Source organism: Pteronotus mesoamericanus, unplaced genomic scaffold, assembly GCF_021234165.1.
Source record: "Pteronotus mesoamericanus isolate MK-2021 breed Mesoamerican mustached bat unplaced genomic scaffold, CSHL_Meso_final contig_202, whole genome shotgun sequence".
Classification (NCBI taxonomy): domain Eukaryota; kingdom Metazoa; phylum Chordata; class Mammalia; order Chiroptera; family Mormoopidae; genus Pteronotus; species Pteronotus mesoamericanus.
In genome coordinates, this window is record NW_026555086.1 from 3,917,548 (window position 1) to 3,939,401 (window position 21,854).

At 58.3% G+C, this 21,854-nt stretch overlaps 1 protein-coding gene across 1 annotated transcript; it reads left to right on the plus strand.

Annotated features, from left to right (window-relative positions):
- Positions 1 to 26: 26 nt before the first annotated feature.
- Positions 27 to 20,647, plus strand: NOD2 (nucleotide binding oligomerization domain containing 2). Its single transcript, XM_054570241.1, has 11 exons — positions 27 to 500; positions 1,617 to 1,736; positions 4,302 to 6,103; positions 10,015 to 10,098; positions 10,309 to 10,392; positions 12,480 to 12,563; positions 14,265 to 14,348; positions 14,809 to 14,892; positions 16,457 to 16,540; positions 18,754 to 18,837; positions 20,575 to 20,647. Exons 1-11 carry the CDS (start codon positions 36 to 38, stop codon positions 20,645 to 20,647), a joined length of 3,048 nt encoding a protein of 1,015 aa, XP_054426216.1. The 5' UTR covers positions 27 to 35.
- Positions 20,648 to 21,854: the final 1,207 nt, after the last annotated feature.

A 21,854-nucleotide genomic window follows, 5' to 3' on the forward strand; every position in this document is an offset into this window, starting at 1 on the left:
TCATGCTGCCCTCGCTGTGCTCCCCAGGTTGTGAAATGTGCACACAGGAGGCTTTCCGGGCGCAGAGGAGCCAGCTGGTGGAGCTGCTGGCCTCGGGGTCCCTGGAGGGCTTTGAGAGCATCCTGGACTGGCTGCTGTCCTGGGAAGTCCTGTCTTGGGAGGATTATGAGGGCCTCAGCCTCCCGGGCCAGCCCCTCTCCCGCTTGGCCAGGCGCCTCCTGGACACGGTCTGGGATAAAGGTGTGTGGGGCTGTCAGCAGCTCATCGCCGCCGTGCAGGAGGTGCAGTCCGACAGCGCATCCCCGACGCTGACGCCACGTGGCCGCTGGGACCCCCGCTCACCCCACCCAGCCCGGGACCTGCAGAGTCACCGACCGGCCATTGTCAGGAGGCTCTACAGCCATGTGGAGGGTGTGCTGGAGCTGGCGCAGGCGCGCGGTTTCATCAGCCCCTACGAGTGTGATGAAATCAAGCTGCCCATCTTCACGTCATCCCAGCGGGTAAGGCGCTTTTCTTCCTGGGTGATCAGTGTTTGCAGGAAAAGGCGGCTGCTTAGTCACCGGGAGTCATTTGTTGTTGTGAAGTCAGCCCCGGGGTGAGACAGGGGTCGTGGGTTTCCCCTAGGGAGGGAGCCCGGTGGGTAAAAGCGGTCATGTTTGGAACACCCCCGCTTCTGGCGAGAAGGAGCGTTGCGAGGCGGCCGTGGGCTTAGGCGCTGGAGTCAGAACGCGGCCGGCCTCTCTGTGGAAACGCTGCAGCCCCGGTCTGTCCCCTCTCAGGCTCCTCATTTGTAAAAGCGCAGGCAGCTCCTTGAGAGCGATCGGGGAGGTGCTCTGTGTCACCCTGGAAACGGTGTCCAGCACACAGCGAGCACTCATGAGCAATGCCACTGGCTGCTAGTGAGTCTGTTATCACGGTATTTCACGCCGCGCACTTCCACGGCTGTCTGTTTGCCATGAACAGCTCAGCGGATCATAAAAATTCATCCAGTTAAATCTGCATTTAATACTTCATGTAAGCACACTATCTACTCACATAGTCGAAATGCCCACATAAGAGTTCTGATGTGGAGCCGTGTTAGGTCATCGACACGCGGAGCAAGGGTATAACTTAGCCTCTGAAAACGCCATTCCCCAAGAGCACAGACGTGTCCGTCGGGTATCTCTGAACCTCTGTGTTTTATTTCCCCCCAAACAATCACCCGCAGGCCTCCTGTGACACAGATGGAATGGCCGTGAACATCCCACTGGGTACGTCGAGGGGGTTGAGGCCCAGAAAACGCCCTGAGTCAGCTCACAGAGAGGGCCAGCGCTTGCCTGCCTCACTCAGGCACCATTCATTAATCACTCATTTATGCGGAGAGAATGTGTTTAGATGCCTACTACGTGCCAGGCTCTGTCAGAAAGCTTATTGTGCTGAGTGCCTCGCACATAGTAGTTGTTGATGAAATATGTGAATTATTGTACGAATGAGTTGGACTTCTCTAAACTCGTGCTGTCGTTCGGTTGTTTCTCTGGCCTCCTTGTGTGCCTACAAATTGCAGGAATCAGTGGGAACCTCCCCGCGCCTCCCCATCAGCCCTTCTGGAAAAATAACGACTTCTGCTTTCCCCACAGGCGAGAAGGCTCCTTGATCTGGCCACGGTGAAAGCCAACGGGCTGGCTGCCTTCCTCCTACAGCACGTTCCGGAGTTGCCGGGCCCGCTGACCCTGCCTTTCGAAGGTATGTATGTGGAGGTTCTTCTGCATCCATCGGAAAATAAAGAAAGGCTGTGCAGGGTCACGGCTCAGAGCAGAAGCTCCAGGCTGAGACAGGCCAGTGAGGCTCCCGCCCCCTGCCTGGACGAGCCTCTCTCAGACTCAGCCCTCTTTTTAAGGCTAGCAGCTCCACGGCCTCAGTGGGCTCTTGGGAGGGGTGACAGGATCAATGTGCGACACGAAGGTTCACTTTTATTATTTCCAGGGTGATCTCTGGAGCTACTGTGTATCGAGGGCTGACTGCAGGTTTGCTTTCTAGCCGAACTCTCACTATCTATACCAAAACGATGTGGACACACTTTGAGAAAGGGCTGGCCTCCCTTTTATTTCTGAATTTATTTTTCAATTACAGTTGACAGACAATATGATCTGAGTTTCAGATGTACAACATAGTGATTAGGCGTTTAGACACCTTAGCAAGGGCTGGAATCTCTTGGCCTCTGCAATGGAGCTGCTCACTCTCGGAAACTCAAGAACCACATGGATTTCGATAACGTGGTGGTAGCTTTCATTGCACAGGGTCAGCCACCCGACTCAGGTGTCCTGCCAGGCGCTTTGTTTACAATCTCTGTCCCCTGAGACGTAGGTGTTGTTCTCGCTGCCTTACAGACGTGAAAGCCAGCGACCAGACAGCGGGGAGGGGCTGGCGGTAGACAGTCTCCGCTGTTGCTTCTCTTTTCTTGGGAGGAGAGATTGTCAGCGGTGAAGAGAAGACGTAAGCCTGGCGCTCTGAGTCTTATTCCCACATCCCTGTACAGAAAGCCCCCTGGCACTGAGGACCCCTGTCTCTGTGTGGTGTTGGCGGATGGATCGGCCATGCTGGGCCTGGCTCTCCGGGCGGCGAGCGTGCCCGTGGGAGGGGTGGCTGGAAGCCTGTGCTTGTTCCCGGGGCGGGCACACTCTCGCCTGAGAACAGAGCGCACGCATCAGGCAGGGCTCTGCCGGGGACGCGCACAGCACAGAGCCACTGCCCGCCTAGCCCTTGGTTAACATTTGCTGCTGGTTAATACAGGCACCACCAGCTGCTCCCCCAGTGTCTCCCTGTGCCATGGTGCACGATTCCTCAAGGCGAGGACCCTACAGGGGACGACGGGCATGGTGTGGTTTTCAAATGAGAGGTAATGTTGTTCTTCCTGGAGAACTTTGCTATCATTGGTTAGAAAATCTGCACTGAAAATGAGTGTTGGGCACAAGAGTATTTCGTGGCCTCCGTTTAGCACTCCCGGTGCAGCCGTGAGGCGTTCCGAACAACGGTCGCCAGTTCTGGGAACAGAGGAGGAAGCGCAGGTACAGGGCGCCTCCTTTACGTGACGCAGTCCAGCTTCGCTGTGCCAAGAGCGTTCTGTGGAAATTGCTTGTGAGCCTTGTGGTGGGGAACATGTGGGTCAGAAAGGGGTACGGGGACAGCGAGGCCTTGATGGGGTGGACCATGCCCTGAGGTTCCCGCAGCCGGGGCTGCCGGCCACCACTTCCCTGTTCCCTGAAAGGGGAACTGTCCCCGGACGAGGAAGTGTGCTCCAGCGTTGGGATGACAAAGGAAACGCAGAGATTCTGTGGATGCTCCCGACACACGGGGCTCCAACTGCAGAGGGCAGGTGGGGACGATGGGGAAGCGGACCGCGGTCAGAAAGCCTTGTCCGAGTGCTGACCCGGGCACCCCCGTGACCCCGAGGGCTCGGCCAACCCAGACAATCCAGGGGAGTCTCCCCGTTCGAGGTCTTCCATCACGTTGGTCCAGTCCCTTTTGCAAGTCAGGCGACGCGTTCACAGATTCCAAGGATGAGGTGTGGACATCTTTGGGGCGGGGGGGCGCCATGGTCGTGCCTAGAACACACCCCCTAATAATAATGATAATGAACACCGTTTTTTATAAGTTGAAATGTGTCAGGCATTCTTCTAAACTCTATTATACCTCGATTCCTCTCGAAACAATCCTTGCCGATGCAAATGGGCCCCATTTTTACAGATAAGGCTACGGAGGCCAGAAAAGGGGCTCGCCCAGGCTGATGGTGGGCGCGGGTTTCAAGCTCAGGGGTGCCCGACTTCAGACACCCGGGCTCCTCAGCGCCCCCCCACCCCCGTCCGCTTCCCTTTAGGAAGATGCAGCTGCGGCTGAGCGGCGACGGGGTTCCCCTAAGTCTGTGTGGACGCCGGGTCTTCTGGTCCAGCGCTGGGCTCCTTCTCATCAGCCGCTCTTCCTGACGTCTGCAATGAGAATAGCACTAACTGATGTTTTTTGAGCACTTCTTTTGGGTCGGATTTTGTGTCAGACACTGAATAAAGCCCCTTGATGTGAACGCTCTTAATTGATCCAGGAAAAAACCCTGTGACAGAGGGACCCCTGTCCGTCCCACTTCTCAAGGGAGGAAGCTGAGGGGGAGGAAGGTTATAGGACCGCCCTCCAAGTGAAGAGCTTGTGCGTGGAGAGCCCTCTGGCTGTTCCCTCCTTCCTGTAATGTCACACTGTCTCCTGCAGACCCCTCTCTGCTCAGGTCCCACCTCGTTGGCCTCTTCCTCTGTCTTCCAGAGACTGCCGCCTGGAAGAAGTACATCTCCAAGCTGAGGACCACGGTCTCCGCCCAGTCTCGCTTTCTGAGCACCTACGACGGGACAGAGAATCTTTGCCTGGAGGAAATATACACGGAGAATGTTCTGCAGGTCCAGACGGAGGTGGGCGTCACCGGACCCCCGCAGCAGAGCCCTGCCCCCCTGGGCCTGGGGGAGCTCTTCAGCGCCCGTGGCCACCTCAACGAGGACGCGGACACCGTGTTGGTGGTGGGTGAGGCGGGCAGCGGCAAAAGCACGCTCCTGCAGCGGCTGCACTTGCTGTGGGCTGCGGGGCGGGGCTTCCAGGAGTTTCTCGTTGTCTTCTCATTCAGCTGCCGGCAGCTGCAGTGCGTGGCAAAACCCCTGTCCGTGCGGACGCTGCTCTTTGAACACTGCTGTTGGCCTGATCTTGGCCAAGAAGACGTCTTCCAATTCCTCCTTGACTGCCCTGACCGTGTCCTCTTAACCTTCGATGGCTTCGATGAGTTCAGGTTCAAGTTCACGGACCACGAGCGTCACTGCTCTCCGACCGACCCCACGTCTGTCCAGAATCTGCTCTTCAACCTCCTGCAGGGCAACCTGTTAAAGAACGCCCGCAAGGTGCTGACCAGCCGCCCGGACGCGGTGTCGACGCTCCTCCGGAAGTACGTGCGCACGGAGCTCCACCTCAAGGGCTTCTCCGAAGACGGCATTGAACTGTACCTGCGGAAGCGCCACCGGGAACCCGGCGTGGCCGACCGCCTCATCCGCCTGCTCAAAGAGACCTCGACCCTCCACGGTTTGTGCCACCTTCCCGTCTTCGCCTGGATGGTCTCCAAATGCCACCAGGAACTGCTGCTGCAGGGCGGGGGGTCCCCGAAGACCACCACGGATATGTACCTGCTGTTCCTGCAGCATTTGCTGCCGCACGCCTCCCCGCCAAACTCGGCCCCCCATACGCTGGGACCCGGCCTGCTTCGAGGCAGACTCCCCTCGCTCTTGCACCTCGGCCGCCTGGCTTTCTGGGGCCTGGGCGTGAGCTGTTATGTGTTCTCAGCCAGGCAGCTCCAGGCAGCGCAGGTGGACGAGGAGGACATTTCTCTTGGCTTCCTGGTGCGGGCGCAGAGGGTCGTGCCCGGGAGCGCGCCCTCGCTGGAGTTCCTACACATCACTTTCCAGTGCTTTTTTGCTGCCTTCTACCTGGCGCTGAGTGCCGACGTGACGCCCTCCTCGCTCAGGCACCTCTTCAGCTGCCGTCGGACAGGGAGCTCACCGCTGGCCACGCTGCTGCCCGCGCTGTGTGTGCCGGGCCCGCGGTGCAAGGAGGGCAGCGTGGAGGCTTTGCTGCAGGAGGCGGAGCCGCACAACCTCCAGATCACGGCGGCCTTCCTGGCGGGGCTGCTGTCCCAGGAGCACCGGGGCCTGCTGGCCCAGTGCCGGGCGTCTGAGAAGGCGCTGCGGCGGCGCCAGGCCCGTGCCCGCTGGTGTCTGGCTCGCAGCCTCCGTCGGCACTTCCGCTCCATCCCGCCGGCCCTGCCGGGCGAGGCCAAGAGCATGCACGCCATGCCCGAGTTCATCTGGCTCATCCGCAGTCTGTACGAGCTGCGGGAGGAACGTCTGGCGCGGGAGGCTGTGCGCGGGCTCCGCGTCGAGCACCTCAAGCTGACGTTCTGCAGCGTGGGCCCCGCCGAGTGTGCCGCCCTGGCCTTCGTGCTGCGGCACCTCCGGCAGCCCGTGGCCTTGCAGCTGGACCACAACTCCGTGGGTGATATCGGTGTGGAGCAGCTGCTGCCCTGCCTCCATGTCTGCAAGGCCCTCTAGTGAGTGTTGCGGTGGGGGCGCTGGCGGGCACGATGGGGGTGCCACCCACGTGGAGGGGTAGGTGCGGGAACACCTGCTGGGATCCAGGAGTTCAGGCCCAGCCCCCGGCTGCCTCCTCCTCTGTGCAGCCCTCGCCAGGCCCTTCCCCTGTCTGGGCCTTGGTTTATTTTATTATTTTATTTTTTATGTTTGTTTCAGGTGTACAGCATTAGTTGTTAGACAATTATATAATTCACAAGGCGATCTCCCTGATAACTCTAGTACCCACCTGGGCCTTCGTTAAATATACGGTAACGAGAGCCCTAATTCCTAGGCCAGCCTGTGTGAGGGGCATGTGCCACACATTTCCCAGCGTTACCTCTTTTATCTCCGCAGCCACCCTGGGCTGTGGCAGGGACATTCTTTTCCCCTTCATCCCCAGAGCTGAGTCTCAGAGACGTGACGCAACCGGTCCAGGGTCCCCTAGGGAATGCCAGAGCTGGGAGTCACACGTCACATCTTTCTGGTTACATGTGCCTGCTCCCCACAAGCACCCCGTCTGTGGACGTGTGTCAGAAGCTCCCTGACAGCTTTGAAGTCACGTGCAAAGTTTCGTGTCCTCTGTGTCTGTGTGAGGAACTGTTCCAAATCAGCAGTGACTTGTACCCCCTTAGAGACTTCAAAACCCCAACCAGAGGGGCATCCCGGGACCCCAGAGAGGGAACGAGGCTGTGGAGCTTCCCCTGAGCTTTTGTGCTGCATGCAGTGCGGGAACCAGGAGAGGTTCCGGTGCTGCCCACGCCGCCTTCAGCCCCGTCGGAGGGTGCGAGGCTCCCGCTTTGCAAGGTCGCTGCCCGGCCCCCGTGGGCCTCCCTCCCTGTCTTGGGCCCAACCAGCGTTGGGGGTGTGCCCAGCTCTGGCGGCCAGCACCCTGCAGTCTCCCCAGCTTCCCTTTCAGCCTCGGAAGGGGATGTCCTGCCCCCTATTAATAACCCCGGAGAAAGCAGAAGTTGTAACTTAAAGTTAAAATCTACTCACGGCCTCCCAGGCATTTGATGCTAAGCAAGGGACAAACCTCTTCTGGAACCTATTAGGGTGACATACCTTCTCTAGGCCAAAGCAGCAAGACTTTGTTCTTCGTGGAGCAAACACATAGATAGTAGCGACTAGAAACTGAGCGGTGACCTTACATCGGGACCGTGGCCCTCAGTGTATAAATAAGATGTAATAATACAACATAGGTCACATACAGTTTATGTATATTACATATAATGACTATATATTGCAAGTGTGACTATATCTGATGACGCACTTACCTTGGGTGATTTGAAGAGAGTTTAATAAAGGGAGTGTTTTCGAAGGCTTCGGTGTTAGGAAGAGCAGGGCCCGTGGCGAGTAGCAGTGGGACAGGGCTGGGGACAGGGCTGGGGACAGGGCTGGGGACAGGGCTGGGGACAGGAAGGTATGGAGAGGGCCACCCGACAGCCGCTGAGGTGGCAGCAGCCCGGAAGGGTGGGACCTGGGGAATGACTCTGGACTCACTCCCCACCCCATGGGGTGGCCTTAACCCCACCGGGGGGCAGAGCCGGGGGCGGGGCAAGCGGGTGGCATCCTGGGAATCAGCCCCCAGGCCTTGGAGCCGGCCGAGAAGGGGGCCATGGGTGCAGGCGGGTGCAGGAGGTGGCCAGTGCAGCCCATCGATGTCCCCGGGCAGGGAGAGTTCCGACTTGTCGCTCAGGAGTTTCCAGGCCAGTCAGTGGAAACTGTTACGTGATAGAACTACGCACGTGTGTGTTTCTGGATTATGGACCCACGGTTCTCAAAGGGGTCCTCGAGCCCCAAGAGGTCCCAAGAGACCCACGGACCTGGGCGGTCCTCACAGAGCCATCTCGGAAATGAACGGACCCCTTCTCCTTGGTGAGGAAAGCCCCTGTGGTCCTGCTCCCGGCCCACCTTCCCCTCCCGCCCCCGAGCTCCGAAGGTCCAAGCGCCGAGGGGAGGCCGGGCGCCTGACTCTGGTTCCCCAGGGGCCGAGGCTGGGCTGGTCCTAGTCCTGCGGCTCAGCCTCTCGGGGCAGAGGGGCTCATGGCAATGCAGGTTCTTGGGCCCGTCCCAGTGCCTCCCATTCTCTAGGTCTGGGGTAGGGGCCCAGGAATCTCAGTTTTAAACAAACGTCCCTAGAGATGCTGATACAAGCGGTCCAGGGCCACGCGGTGGACACCGCTGGTCGGTGGGAACCCGCTTGATGTTCTGTTAGCACTGACCGCCCTTGACCAAGTCTTGCCTACCTGGTGCCTATACTGTGGGGGAGGGCGAACCACTACAAGGTTGCTCTGTGGGCATTTCCTGTGTGAAAGAGAGAGAGACTGAGAGAGAGAGGGAGAGAGAGGCTCCTTCCTCTCCCACAGTTCCCTGGGCCTCTTTCCCACCTGTAGAGTTTCCATGCCAACTGAAGCCCTCAGTCTCTGGGAAACATGAACACCAAGTGCCCTTATATGGGCTTCTTTAGACCCTGGCTCTGACTTTGCGGGGAGGTTGCTGGCTTTAAAGTGTTTGACTGTGACCCCCCCATGAGAAACAGAGACAAAACAAAAACTTCTCAGAATGACTTCCCCCTCATTACCTTGGACTCACTCTACTCTCTCCTTCTGTTCTCTTCTTTTTCCACTTAAAAACTGCTGCTCGTGACCTTCAAAGTGGGTTTCATGACCCACCAATGAGTCTTAATCTACAGTCTGTCATCGCTCTTAAGTCCCAGAGAAGACAGAAGCCAAACAAGGTCCCGGTTAAGAGTGGGCTCTGGAGCCAGCCCGCCCAGTCCCAGCCCTTGAGGTTCTGTGCAGACCGGCAAAGTCACTTCGCTGGTCTGTGCCTCCGTTTCCTCCTCTCTACCTACGTCGTGGGCTTGCCAGGATTAAATACTGTTGCTATTAGCAAGTGCTCTGGGCTGCGCCAGCGTGTCCGGCGCTCCGGACACGCAGTGATCCTTATTACAGCTAGCTTTTACCGTGTGCCACATGCTGACAGGACTTTATAGGCACTGTCTCTTTAAATCCACCCCGGGGCTTGCCTTTCAGCAAAGAGCTGGAAAGTGGCTGCTCAGGATCAGGACTTCCCCCGGGGGATCCCAGAGCCTGAGCTGGTGCCCGCTCGCTCAGGGCCTCCCAAGTTTTTCTGAAGACGGAGAATCCCACACACAGGTGTTAGAATACACAGAACCCTGGGCCCCGCCCTGTACATGCTGCCTTGCTGGCTCCAGGTGCTACGGCGGAAGTCTGTAGTTTAGGGATGCTTTCGGATCTTGTGATCTGGTGAATTACGGAAACACTGACCCAAGGGGCATGTCAGGGGGCCTGCCAGGCAGGGTCTGGCCTGCAGAAGTGATGTCATTGGGGTGAGGGACTGGGTAGCAGGGCCGCACCAACCGCAGCCGCAAGGCATGCTGGTTTTCCAAAGTATTGGCCCCTCTCGTCTAACTGGTCTACCCTCTGCTTGCCAAGCTGGTAAGCAGAAGGCAGACCTCTCTGCACCTTGGTGCACCACGGTGTCTAGTTCTTCTGCACCTTGGCCAGCGAGCAGCTTCTTCGCACCTCGGAACCTTCTGTGAGGCTATGCTCACAACCACTTCCCTTCCACAGAGCTGGAAAGGGGTGCCTCAGAGTAATTAGGTCTGTGACTTCCTGAGCAGTCCAGTGTCCTCGAGCAGAGGCCCTGGGTCCCCAGTTTCTGAGCTGCACCCCACGGAGTGCTTCCCTGGCCAGGGATGGAGGAGTTGCCACGTTTCTGGGTTGCTCCATCTTTGCGGCATTTCCCAGAAGCACAGACGCTAACACTTTGAGGATGAGTGAAAGTCTCTTTTGAGGTTTTGGTCATTCTTTTCCCCCCTCTCACAAGCTGTGTTTTCAAGTTTCTTCATTTGGTATTTTTTTAGCCTGCGAGATAACAATATCTCAGACCGAGGCATTTGCAAGCTTGTTGAACACGCCCTTCACTGTGAGAGGCTGCAGAAGTTAGCGTAAGTTGGGCCGGGCTGCGGACGCCGGGCCCGCGTCTCCGGCCTCATCCCAGGCTGCGTCCCCAAGAGCAGCTGCGAGCGGTGATGGGCTGGGCAGGCGTGTGTATGGCTGAGGGGTGCAGGGCGACTCCTGTCCCTAGGGAACGGGCCCTGGGTTTGGGTGGGTGTTGTCCATCATGCCTTGTCTCCACGTTTCTCCAAATTTTCCAGTTTATTCAACAACAAACTGACCGACGGCTGCGCGCAGTCCATGGCCAGGCTCCTGGAGTGCAGGCGGAACTTCCTGGCCTTGAGGTGAGCCTTGGCCCCCTGTTCCTTACACGCTGCCTTTCTTCCCCACAGCTCCGTCCACTTGGCCTGGGCTCGGCATGTGATTTCCTGGCCGAGTACAGGGCCAGGGTCCTGAAACCTCGGGCAGGGTTTTGCTAGTGCTGTGACGTCCCCCGTGAACCCTGGACCACCTGTGCTGAGGGCTTTCTGCCCTTGGACCTTTAACACCCAGGCCCTCTTCCTTCCCTGTGTCTAAGAGAGTCACAAACTCTCTGGGTTTCCAAATTCCCTGCCGTACGCTGAGCTCAGGGGTACTGGGGGAGGTATGCCGCAGTAACTTGTCACCACCCGTGTGGCTGCCAGTTGCCAAAAAGCTCTCAGAAGGTCCTTTGGGTGCTTGGCGGTGCGGGGTTTGCACTCTGGTCTGGGAGGTATGTGGCTGCCCCCCACCCCCGCCTCCACTGGGCTCTCTCCTATCTGACACCGTTAAATCGCCTCTCCAGCGGGTCTCTGGCTCGGTCTGGCTTCTCTTTCTCTCTGGGCTATTCCGACCTCCTGGAGTGACAGGCAGTGAGAGAAGACAAAGTGAAGAATGGTTTCCATCGATTCTTTGTACCCGCGGGGGCTGGGTTGGCAGATGGGAGCTGCCATTTTTAAATTGTTGACTGTGTATCTCAGTCCCCGGCAGGGCTGCTGAGGGCCAGCGCCGGGGGCCTTCTGTGCAAAGGACTCTCTTCTGCTGCCGTGCCCGCTCCCCCGCATTCACACCCCGGCAGCGGCTGTGGCCAGGCCTGCGCTGGCCCCACCGCGGGGAGGGCTGTGGGTGGTCGTGCTCAGAGGTGGAGGCCTGGGCATCTGGCCAACAGAGCGTTGTCGCTGAGAGCCTGGGACTGCGGAGCCAGGCTGAGCGGGGTTTGAACGATTTGGATCCTCATTAGCTGCTGTGGCCTTGGGTCAGCCCACCGTGTGCCTCTGTTTCTCCTCCCAAAACGTGAGGAGAGTCGTAGCAGCTACCTCCCAGGCGGCTGCCCTGCGCGAGTGAGTTAATCTCCACAGACGCGTACAGTAAGGGCTTTGCATAGTGAGTGGGAGGTCGTGGGCAGTCACATAAGTTCTCAGCACGCTTCCCCGTGTCCGTCCGCTCTTCCAAGGAGGGATTAGACATGCCACCGATTTACGGGGAAACCGCCTGTGAGGGGCTATGGGGACAGCAGCTGGGGAGGCTGGGAGAGCCATCAGACACATTGCAGGACATTGCAGGTGTGAGCGGAGGGAAGGGGACAGGGAGGAAGGGGGAGGGAGGCGAGGGCGGGGGAGGATGCAGCTCGGACTTCAGGGCAGTTCTCAGAGAGGGCGGAAGGCAGCTGAGGGTCCTCCGGTCCCTCCTGCCCCCTGGTCCCCGGCTGGCAGTGGGTGTGGGAAGCAGGCCTTGGTGCAGAGCCGATGCTGGGTTTGCCGGCACAGAGTGGGGCCTGAAGTCATACAACCTGAGAGGCTACTGTCTTCTCAGAAGGGATAATAATACCTGCCCTGTTGGGTCCTGGTGAGTCAGAGCGGTTTAGTGTGAAAGTTCTTTGAAAAAACAAAAGTGTGCTCTTGTTCCAGGAAGCCTGGGTTTGTGGGTGAGCATTCTGGGGGCCTCTCTGAGCGTCCGGATTTTGGAGAACCCCCTGTCCCCAAACTCCTGCCAGGAGGTGCAGCGGGACCCCCTCCTCACTCCCAGTCCTGGGCCTGCCAGGAAACAGGTAGATGCTACCTGCCACAAAGTGGGGCGGGGAAGGCTGCGGGGGCGCTGAGACAGGAGGAAAAGGTGTCACAGTGAGTAACCCTGGCTCACCTTCCAGGACCTCTGGCTCCTGTGGTTCCTGCCTGTACCTGCCACCCTGCTTTGCCAAGCAGCCTCCCCGCCCCTCCTTTCCCGGTACTGGTGGAAAATAGAGTCTCAGGAGCTATTGCGTAAGCTCCCCCAGGACAGGCGGCTTCTGCGTCCAGCACACAGTCCCCGAAGCGGGGCGTCTAGGTTTCCCTGTCCCGGCCGCACTCTCCCCAGCAGACCTGGCCTTCGGTCCCCACGGCCTGCCTGTCTCAGCCTCCTCTGTCTTCCCTTCCAGGCTGGGGAACAACCATATCACCTCCGCCGGAGCCCAGGTGCTGGCCAGGGGGCTCAGAGCCAACGCCTCCCTGCAGTTTCTGGGGTAGGTTGGGTTCCGGGTGGGCTGCGTGGAGGGTTGGGGGCGGGTGAAACTGCCGAACCAGAGGGCCCCAGGGGCAGCCCAGGCTCTGGTGGGGAGGGTGAGGCAGAGGAGACAGTGGGCGGCCCTTGGCTGCCTGATGCTTGCTTTCCACTCGATACACAGGAAGTTCAGGATGTCGGTGGTGGGGGAGGGTAGTGCCCATGAAGGGGCAGGAAGCCCTCGGGTTCTCGTGGGTGCTGGGGCTGTGCATCTCACCTCTGTGTGCGTTGGAACCGTCAGGGCGCTTCCACAGGTTTCCATCGCCTGAGCCCCACCCCAGACTAATTGTGAACGACCTGGAGGGGGGGCCCAGTGACAACGGAGGCCAGACCGAGGCCAGAGCAGGCCCGGGGAAGGCTGGAGAGCGGGCCAGCGGGGAGGCGCCTCGCCAGGTCCTTCCGAGCTCTTGCTCACAGGAGGGCACGCCAGGCCTGCCGGGGAGGGGCGAGGCGGGGGACGGTCAGACACAGGCTGGGAGGGCAGTTCCACGGGTTCCAGGGCCCCGAGTGGAGCGTCCTGCGTGCTGGGCAGAGCGACAGCCCCCAACATGGCTCGGTGCAGTCCCTTGCAGCCCCTCCCCTGTCCTGTCTTCCCCCTGTGGGTCCGTCTGACAAGAGCCGGGGGCCCCAGAACCCCGGACTGCAGGAAGGCAGAACAGCCTTAGAGCCCACGTGCTGCGCCCATTCCACAGGTCGGCAGGCTGCCCCCGTGCAGCTGGGGCCCGGCGCGGGCCCGTGGCTGGCGACACCGGCACCTTTTCCGAGCCGCTTCAGTAACTCGGAGTCTAGGACAGGGGCCATAGCCCCACTGAGCTCTTTCCTATATGACATCACATCTGGCACGTCTGGGGGGTTTATCTTCCAGCACAGGCTTATGACGGCCCCTGTGTGGGCCGGGCACCGTGCCCAAACCCCCAACCACCGTCCTGGGATCCAAACGGTTCTGCAACCAGCAATCTTTTCTCCACAATAGAGTGTGGACATCTTTTCATCTCGCATGACTTCATTGTTTAAGGAGCGGCTGTGTAGCGATCCGCTGGTTGGATGTTGCTGCACACTCAGGTTGTGCCCGGGCTTTTTGCTATTGCGGCGTCCCGTCCCTGGGGCGTGGGGTGACGCTGGTACCTAGGCAGAACCCAATAGATGTTTACCTAGTGAATGGAAGTGCGAATATCTTAGTTCAGCTCTCTTCGCTCACGTGTGTGCACACGTGGATCAGGCTCATCCCCCAGGTGTCAGACGGCTGAGTCACGAAGGATGAGCCGGCGGCACCTTTGAAAACGGGTGTTTCCAAATTGCAGTGGATCTGATGGCCCCGAAGGTGACAGAGTTGACACCGTGAGGAAACCAGGGTGCAAGAGACAACGCGATAGGCTGGTTCTGGGTAGTCTCGGGGGTTCGTTATGAACTTGTGGGTGCAGCTACCAGGAAGCAGATCCCACCCACGTGTGAAGAAAAATGTCGCATCATGTGCATTGCCATTGGGAGTGAGCTCCCCGTCCCTGAGGGTATGCGCTGGGTGGTCACGCTGTTCCCTAAGTCTGATTTAAAGCAGCTGAAAAATCTGGCTGGGGCCGCGGAGAGGAAGGAACTACTAGAGCACGTCTAGGACACATAGCAGATTCCCACTGACACTGTCTGTTGACTTTGTTGGCCTTTTCAGGTTCTGGGGCAACAAGGTGGGTGACAAGGGGGCCCAGGCCTTGGCGGAAGCCGTGGGCAACCACCGGAGCTTGAGGTGGCTCAGGTAAGCTTCCGTGTCTGTCCTGTAGTGGGCACGGGGGAGCCAGCGTGAGGAGGGACAAGCTGGGGCCCGTGCGGAAGGTCTTTGAACCTCACGTTTACCCCCCTACGTTAGACAGTGGGATGAGAAAGCAAGGCCATTGGGTTTGGAGTCAGGCCGCCTGAGTCTTTCTGGGTGACTTTGGAGATGCCCCTTCCTCTCTCAGGGGTCTTGATTCCGTATCTGTAAGGTGAAGACCTTGGATCAGATGCACTTTATCTCCAAGACCAACTCGAATGTGTCCGCAGTGCTGCCCAGCACGCCATGTAGGGAAGGTTCTGAGGCTGCCTCTGGGCTGGTCGGGAAAGGCGACAGATGACTGATGTCTGAGACGGGGCGGGAGAGGAAGGGGGGCTGCACGGGCCCCCTTCCCTGAGGTCCCCCCGCCGGCTCTGACACCCCTTTGTTCCTTGGTCCCATCCAGCCTGGTGGGGAACAACATCGGCAGTGTGGGCGCAAAAGCCTTAGCGCTGATGTTGGAGAAGAACGTGGTGCTGGAAGAACTCTGGTGAGTCTGGGGGAGCCTCTGCTCTGGGGGCCGAGAGCGGCCCGTCTCCCTCCCCCGGCCTCCTCCGGGGACCGACTGTGCAGATGAGGCAAAGGCGTGTGATTGAGTGGCTGGGGAATGTGTTTGTCTTTTGGCGTCCTGCGTGGGTGAAGCTTGTAGAACCTGGATCACTCTTTCTATTTCGTGGCATTTCTGGGTTTGCGGGTTTGGGTTCTGCCTCCGCGTGGCCTCATGGGGGAGAGCACAGATGCCGGAGTCAAGCGGGCTGAGCTTCTGAGGCAATTCAGTAGCGATCTCTGAATCTCAGGTTTCTCCCAACTAGAAAACGCGGTGTAGGAATGAAAGGAGGCAACGCCTGCCTGTGAGGAGCTTAACGGGCGTCAGGGCTTCCTACGTTCCCCGGTGACGGGGATGGCGTGACTGCCCTTGCCGCCGCCGCCGCCGCAGTCCGTTGTGACCGTGGCTGCGGGCAAAGTTTGATCATTTCAGAGGGAGGGGGAGTGCCTGAGAACACTGGGCATTAGGGTCAGGGGCACCTTGGAAGGTGGAGGGGAGTTTGGGGGAAGTTCAGACGTGAACTGTGAGTCACCCTCACACCATTGGCCTGAAACTGAGTCCAGGTTTTCCGTCCATTAGATGTCACCAGCCTAGTCTTCTTACGACCTGTCCCAGGCAGTGCCACGTTGTGTCAGGGAGATGAAAGGCTGACTTGCTCAGGAAGCAGAAGGGCACGGAGACCTCTGAGCAAGGTCGCAAAATGGACATTGTGGCTGTGGGCGGGGCTCACTGGCCCCGCCCATGTCCCGTTGGCTGCACCCTGATTGGGCCTGACCCCTTGGAATTTCTCGGGGGAGGAGGGCTTCGCTGTGAGGGCATCCGCTCTGACTGCTGTAGGCTGCCGGGGCAGGGAAAGCCGCCGCCCACAGGACAGGCGTGTTTTTCCATGGTCCCACGAGGCCAGCGGGGGTCGGGGCGCCCTGTGTTCCGCCAGCTCCTCAGTCTGTGGCTGCGTCCCCGCAGCTGGTTGCCTCGCGATCACAGGAGAGCTGGGGCGCCGATGGCATCCCTCCTGTGCCCCGGGATTCAACCTGCACAGCCAGGAAGGCGAAGGCCCCGGGCCGGCTGGGTTGCTCCCCTGTGAAGAGCATTCCCAGGGGCCCCGTCTGTCAGCGTCCCCTTACGTGTTCCTTCCTGGCCATGTGGCTGTCCTTTGGCCGAACCTGGCTACAGTGGAGAGTGGGAGATGTTTTTCGCTGTTGTTCTTGCTCATTTGTTTTACCAAGCACATGGCTGCCCTGAACAAAATGAGGCTTCTGTTGATGAGAAAGAAAGGGGAAATGGATATTGAATCCTTGGGCCATGAGAAGACTTGGGGTGAATTCTGTCCACAAGGTGTCCCTGAAACGGCGGTTGTCACACCCTGCCTGATCTGTTCCCGCTTTATTTGTAAATGTTGCCTTTTGGATGTTGGACCTTCTAAATGGGGGGGCATGCCTCACCTTCATGAACCTGGTTGTCCATGATAAATGTTACCGTGCCAACGGAGTCTCCCCCTTCTCCCCAGCCTGGAGGAGAACCATCTCCGAGATGAAGGTGTGTGCTCTCTCGCCGAAGGACTTACAAGAAATTCAAGTTTGAAAGTCCTCAAGTAAGGAGCCAGGGCAGCCGTGACCGGCATGGGGCGGGGTGTTTCTGAATCGGAGGCCTGGGCAGGGGCCCAGCCTGGCTAACTCCCACGCGATGGCCTGGTATTGTCAGGGGTCCCCAACACACAGGCAGGGACTCCAAGGCGAGGTAGTCTCGGCACACCCCCGTGAGAGAGCCGTGAGGTGAGGTGGGGAGGTGAAGGTAACGCATAATGGTGTGTCACCAAGTCTTTCACCACTGAGGCAACTGGCGGCCCGTCCCCTGGTGCAGGGCCGCGCGGATATGTATCCACCAACTGCCTGTCCTCGTTAGGTGGAAATGTGCTTGAGGGGACGTTAACTGGCTGGCACTTGCAGCTCGCCCTGAGCATGGCTGAGCATGCTTCCGGGGTCAGGAGCAAAGCCTCAGGCCGGGGGGGCGGATGCGGTTCTTTCCGGAAAGCAGCCCCCAGAGTGGGAGGTGACAGGTGAGGGAAAGCATGGGCTGGGGGCCCCTCCCCGGCTCCAGGACCCTTTTTGGCTCAGGTGAGAGAAGTCTTCCGATGGGCACCTGCCGCGGCTGCTCTCGTGCCGCGCAGGCAGGTGCGCCTGCTTTATCCGTGGGCGTGTTCGTCCGTGTGTGTCCATAGGAGACGTGTTCCTGGGCGCCCACTCGGTGCGGGCCCCTGTTTAGGCAGCGAGGATCGCGTGGTGGCAAGGAGGGGCAGGCTCTGAGGGTCTCCTGGAGGGACAGGTAACGGACTAGCAAACACATGCATGCGAACGGCAGGTAGTCGTGAGGGCTCTGGAGAGAATTTGAGAGGGAGAGACGGAGTGACGGGGTTGAGGGGGCTGCTGCTGCCCCTCGGGCGAGGCCTCTCTGAGAAGGCGGCACTGGAGTTGGAACCCGGATGACGAGCAGGCTCCTGCCCGGCCGAGGTCTCCGGGACGCGCGCTCCAGGTGGACAGAGCAGCAGGTGCGAAGGCCCTGCGGCAGAATCAGCGTGGTGGCTTTGAGAACAGAGGAGGGCCCGTGTGTTCGGACTGTTGGGGGGCAGAGTGGGGCAGAGGTGGGGGAGCGGGCCCCTGGGGCCCCAGGGCCATGGGGAGGGTGGGGATCTCTTTCCAAGGGCACTGAGGAGCCTGTGGAGGGCTTTAATGAGGACGGTCACATGATCTGAATTAGGCCGTAGAAAGATCGATCCTGCCTGCTGCTCCATCAGAGCAGACGAGAGGAGGAGTGGAAGGGGAGCGGGGAGACGGGTCAGGAGGCCCCTGCCGCCTTCCAGGCAGAGATGGAGGCTTGGCTCGGGCCGATGGCAGTAGAGAAGGCTGGGGAGAGGGGCCAGGAGCTCGCGGAGGTCTGGGTGGGACCAGGAGCTGAGGGCAAGGGGTCAGGCCCCCTGAAGGCAGACTCGGTGGGCCAGGGCCCACGCCACATGGAGAGAGGGTGGCGGCTGGGAGCCGGAGCTGTGTCCGTGTGGGAGCCTGAGGCTGGTGCCACCCGAGCCATGGAGCCGAAGGACGCGAGGGCATCACCAGCTGGCTCCGTCTGCTGGAGGAGGGTAGCATTTTCCCTGGCAAATATGGCCCGAGGGGAACAGCCGCCTTCAGAGACAGGCAGACAGACACGAGCAGAGGGACAGCGTTGGGAACCTGTGGCCCTTTCCCGTCTGCCCCTGACAGCACGCCACGTCCCTTCCCCAGCCCCAGCCTCACGCTTTCTCTAATCTGTGTCCCCGTGGCCCCCCACACCCTCCAGATGAAACGTCACTCTTCATTGTTTCCTATCAGTTAACTACAGCGCCACATGGTTTAGAGGAAACCACTCTGTTGGATTCTTATATTCTGTGAAGTAGGTACTTTTTTAGGTCCATTTGAGAGGTGAGGAGATTGGGATTAATTTGCTTGAGATGAGAGAGGAAGCTGTGTGAGCTGAATTTGGACCCAGGAAGTCTGGCACTAAAATGCATGTACTTGACCACCATGCTATATAGCAGCTTGCTAGGGGAGCAGCCATTTCGTTCGATGAACAACTCTAGTGGGCGGAGGAGAGAGGGGAGTGTGTCTCACTTGGGGCCCTGGGCCTTGGTGGACGAGCTCACGGGGACTCGCAGCAGGAGAGGGACAGGCGGGCTTCAGCAGGGCCGCCAACTCCGAAAGCCGCCTTCCATCGGGCAGGCCCGAGAGGATGAGCCAGCATCCTTGGAGTTCACCCTTGCGTCTTCCCCTGCAGGCTGTCCAACAACTGTGTCACCTACCACGGGGCGCAAGCCCTCCTGCAGGCCCTTGAGAGGAACGGTTCCATCCTGGAAGTCTGGTAAGGGCCCTGGGAAGACCCCGCCACCTCTCTGGGCCTCGGTTTCCCAGTCTGTAAAATGGGGCGAGGGGAGAGAGGAGCTTGAGAGTTGCTAAGGTCCCTTTTGGCTCTGGCAGTCCGTGACATTCTGCATGTGTTGGATGTAGTTCTTTGGGAGAAATGTCTTTTTGTCTCTGAGCAGGGACCGGTCCTTTTATTTCTAAATCGTGAGTATGTATTCGAAGCGGCTCTGTTCTCGTCAGTCGTGTGGTTGAGGAGTAACAGAGGAAAGAACTAAGCTCCTGCCCTCCTGGGTGTTACATCTGCCGTCGCAGGTCACAGCCGCGGTGTCAGACCATGTGTGGCTCTGGGTGGGCGTTACACAGAGTGGGCCCTGGCGTGCCGTGTATCCAAGGCTTTTTATCTAAAACCCATATTCTTTCATGTATTTGAAAAAAACTATTGAGTCACAGCTTCAAAGATTTATCTTCCTTTCCAGCGATGTACTTATCGCTCAGGTAGTAAGTCGAAAGGTTCCCCCTGGTTAATGCGTTATATGTGAGCGACAGTTTCAGACTCTGAGCTAGAGACCAATACAGGTGATCACTGACTTACAATAAACCCATCATTAGTTGAAAATATCATTTAGTCAGAAATGCACTGAATACACCTAACCTACCAAACATCACAGCTTAGCCCAGCGCACCTTAAATGTGCTCAGGATGCTTACATCAGCCTCCTGTTGGGCAAAATCTTCCCATGGCCCAGCATCACGGGAGAGCATCATACCACAATCGCTAGCCTGGGAAGAGATCAACATTCAAAGTGTGGTTTCTATGGAATGCATATTGCTTTTGCACCATTGTGAAATGAAAAAATTACATCGGACCATTGTAAGTTGGGGCCCACGTGTATTTTAAAATTAGGAGATTCCCCCATTAAAATCTATACTTCAGAGTTTTCTCAAAAAAAAAAAAAAAAAAAAAAAAAGCCGGCACCCTGGACCCCTCTTGTAACTGCCGGTAATTAAGTGGTGCAGAGGAAGAGCCAGCCCCGCCCCGCTGGACAAACTGGTCCGGGCTGACCGCACACCCGCAAGCCTGTGGGCTGGGCCGGGCCTCATGGGCTGCTGTATGTCACCTGCCTCATTCTTGGGAGATTGTGACCCCGCTTTCAATACACAGACTCACCCCTCCCTCGAAGTGCATATCAAGGTAGCAGCAAGTGTAGGTATCAAATGATGAAGCTGAGAATAAGGACGCCTAGAATCTGCCCCATGCTGAGGAGCCCGGCTCCTGTGCGGCCTCAGGGCCCGTGCACAATGCGGGTTATTTTTTATTTTTAAATCATAGCACAGTCCTAAGGAATGTCACGCTCTCTGCCTGCAGGGAGCAAGCCGGCGTCAGGCGGGTAGTTAAGGGCTCTGATGTTGTCCGCTCCCTGCGGGTGGTGCCGGGTGTGCGATGGGCGTGCTCATCGCATTATGGGCCGATTCTGCTGCTGCTGTAAAAGGGATGGCCGGCCGGCCGGGTCCTGGGTGGACCCTGAGCACAGCCACGGAGCCTGCTTCATCGTGCACCGTGATTCGTGAGCTGCCCTGGAGACGGGGCAGAACCAGCAGACGTCCCTCCCAGGGCAGCTGCCGCTGGGCCGGAGCGCAGGCCACCCTGGCCGGGCTTTGGACAGCGAAGCCTCCGTTGGAAAGCGGTGCTGTGGTTCTGTCCCCCTTCCAACCTCTCTTCGCTGTGCCCTCTTCAGGCTCCGAGGAAACACTTTGTCTCCTGAGGAAATCGAGCGGCTCAGCCACAGGGACCCCAGGCTCCTGCTGTGATGTCTCCGGGCCAACGTGCGTCCCAGGTTGTGTGTGAGCCCTGAGGTTTGGACCCTGGAAGCTGATTACATCGGGCAGCAGCCCATTCACATGGAGCCCTGTCCTGCCCAGGGCCCGCTCGGGAGGCTACCTTTGTTCCCGCAGAGGACCGTCAACGTCCTTCAGAGCGGACGTTTCCAAAGCCTGCTCTGGCCGTCGGGCCCCTCCCACGATGCAGCCTGGGGGCCGTAGGAGAGGAGCGCCACTCTGCTTCACGGGCCGGCCTCCCGCTGATGGGACCTGTCAGGGGCCGCGAGGCTACCGGGCGCCTGTGGGCGTGGAGACCTGGCTCCACATGAGAGGCCCCTTTCCACGCCTCTCACAATGAGGGTGGTTGTTCAGGAAGAAACTTTCTGCCATCTCTCAACTCATGCATCAACCACCCAGCTGTTCCCCACATCTGGTTCCAACATGCACCCTGGACCCTGCACATGGCATTTCCTGTGTGGTTGTGGATTGTGAATATCAGTGTTCTCGGCTTTGATGTCCCCGCTCCCAGGATGGGAGGGGCTACAATGTACCCTGCTCTCCTTTCTCGTCCTTAAGACATTATTAGGAGGTGACACATGACAGCCATTTAGTCCCCACAACAGCCTGGATTTGCAAGGAAGATGGCCACACAATATCTGGTATCACATGTGGACTTTTATTTCCAGTTGAGCCAATTGCTGCTCTTTTCTTAAGCCTTCGGAATCAACTCTCCATCCAAACGCAGCTTCGAAGAATGAGTCCGCGCCAGGATTTTGCACAGCCCCACTAGCTCTCTGGTTGGTGCCATGAACGGAACTCTGAGAACGAGCTTCCACAATATATTCCCAAGAGACGGCTCTGGTTTATGTGTGCCACAATGCTTTAGGATATAAAGTTGTGGATCAAAAGTTTACAGGGGCAAAATCAAAGGCCCTTCCTGATAAAGCAAACGTTTTTCTGGATTTTTCAGAATGATGCATGTGTAATCTTGGTAAACTGTCCAGTGACGTGCAATTATTATTATTTTAAACATTGTTATTTGTGAAAACTGGTTAATATTTATAAACCACTTGGTTTTATTATGCCGAGATTATATTTTTATAAAAAAACGTGACCAGGAATGTTATGCTCAAAATAGTCACGGAGGAGAAAACTATGGAGTACCCCAAGCTGTCTTCATTGTGAGCATTTTTTAATG

Bases quoted from the DNA above. Each gene is read 5' to 3' on its own strand.
- NOD2 (XM_054570241.1), top strand. From the start codon at position 36: ATGTGCACACAGGAGGCTTTCCGGGCGCAGAGGAGCCAGCTGGTGGAG. The intron at 1,737-4,301 runs GTTCTTCTGCAT...GCCGCCTGGAAG, and splicing joins TCGAAGGTATGTATGTGGAG to AAGTACATCTCCAAGCTGAG. The intron at 10,393-12,479 runs GTGAGCCTTGGC...CTTCCCTTCCAG, and splicing joins CGGAACTTCCTGGCCTTGAG to GCTGGGGAACAACCATATCA.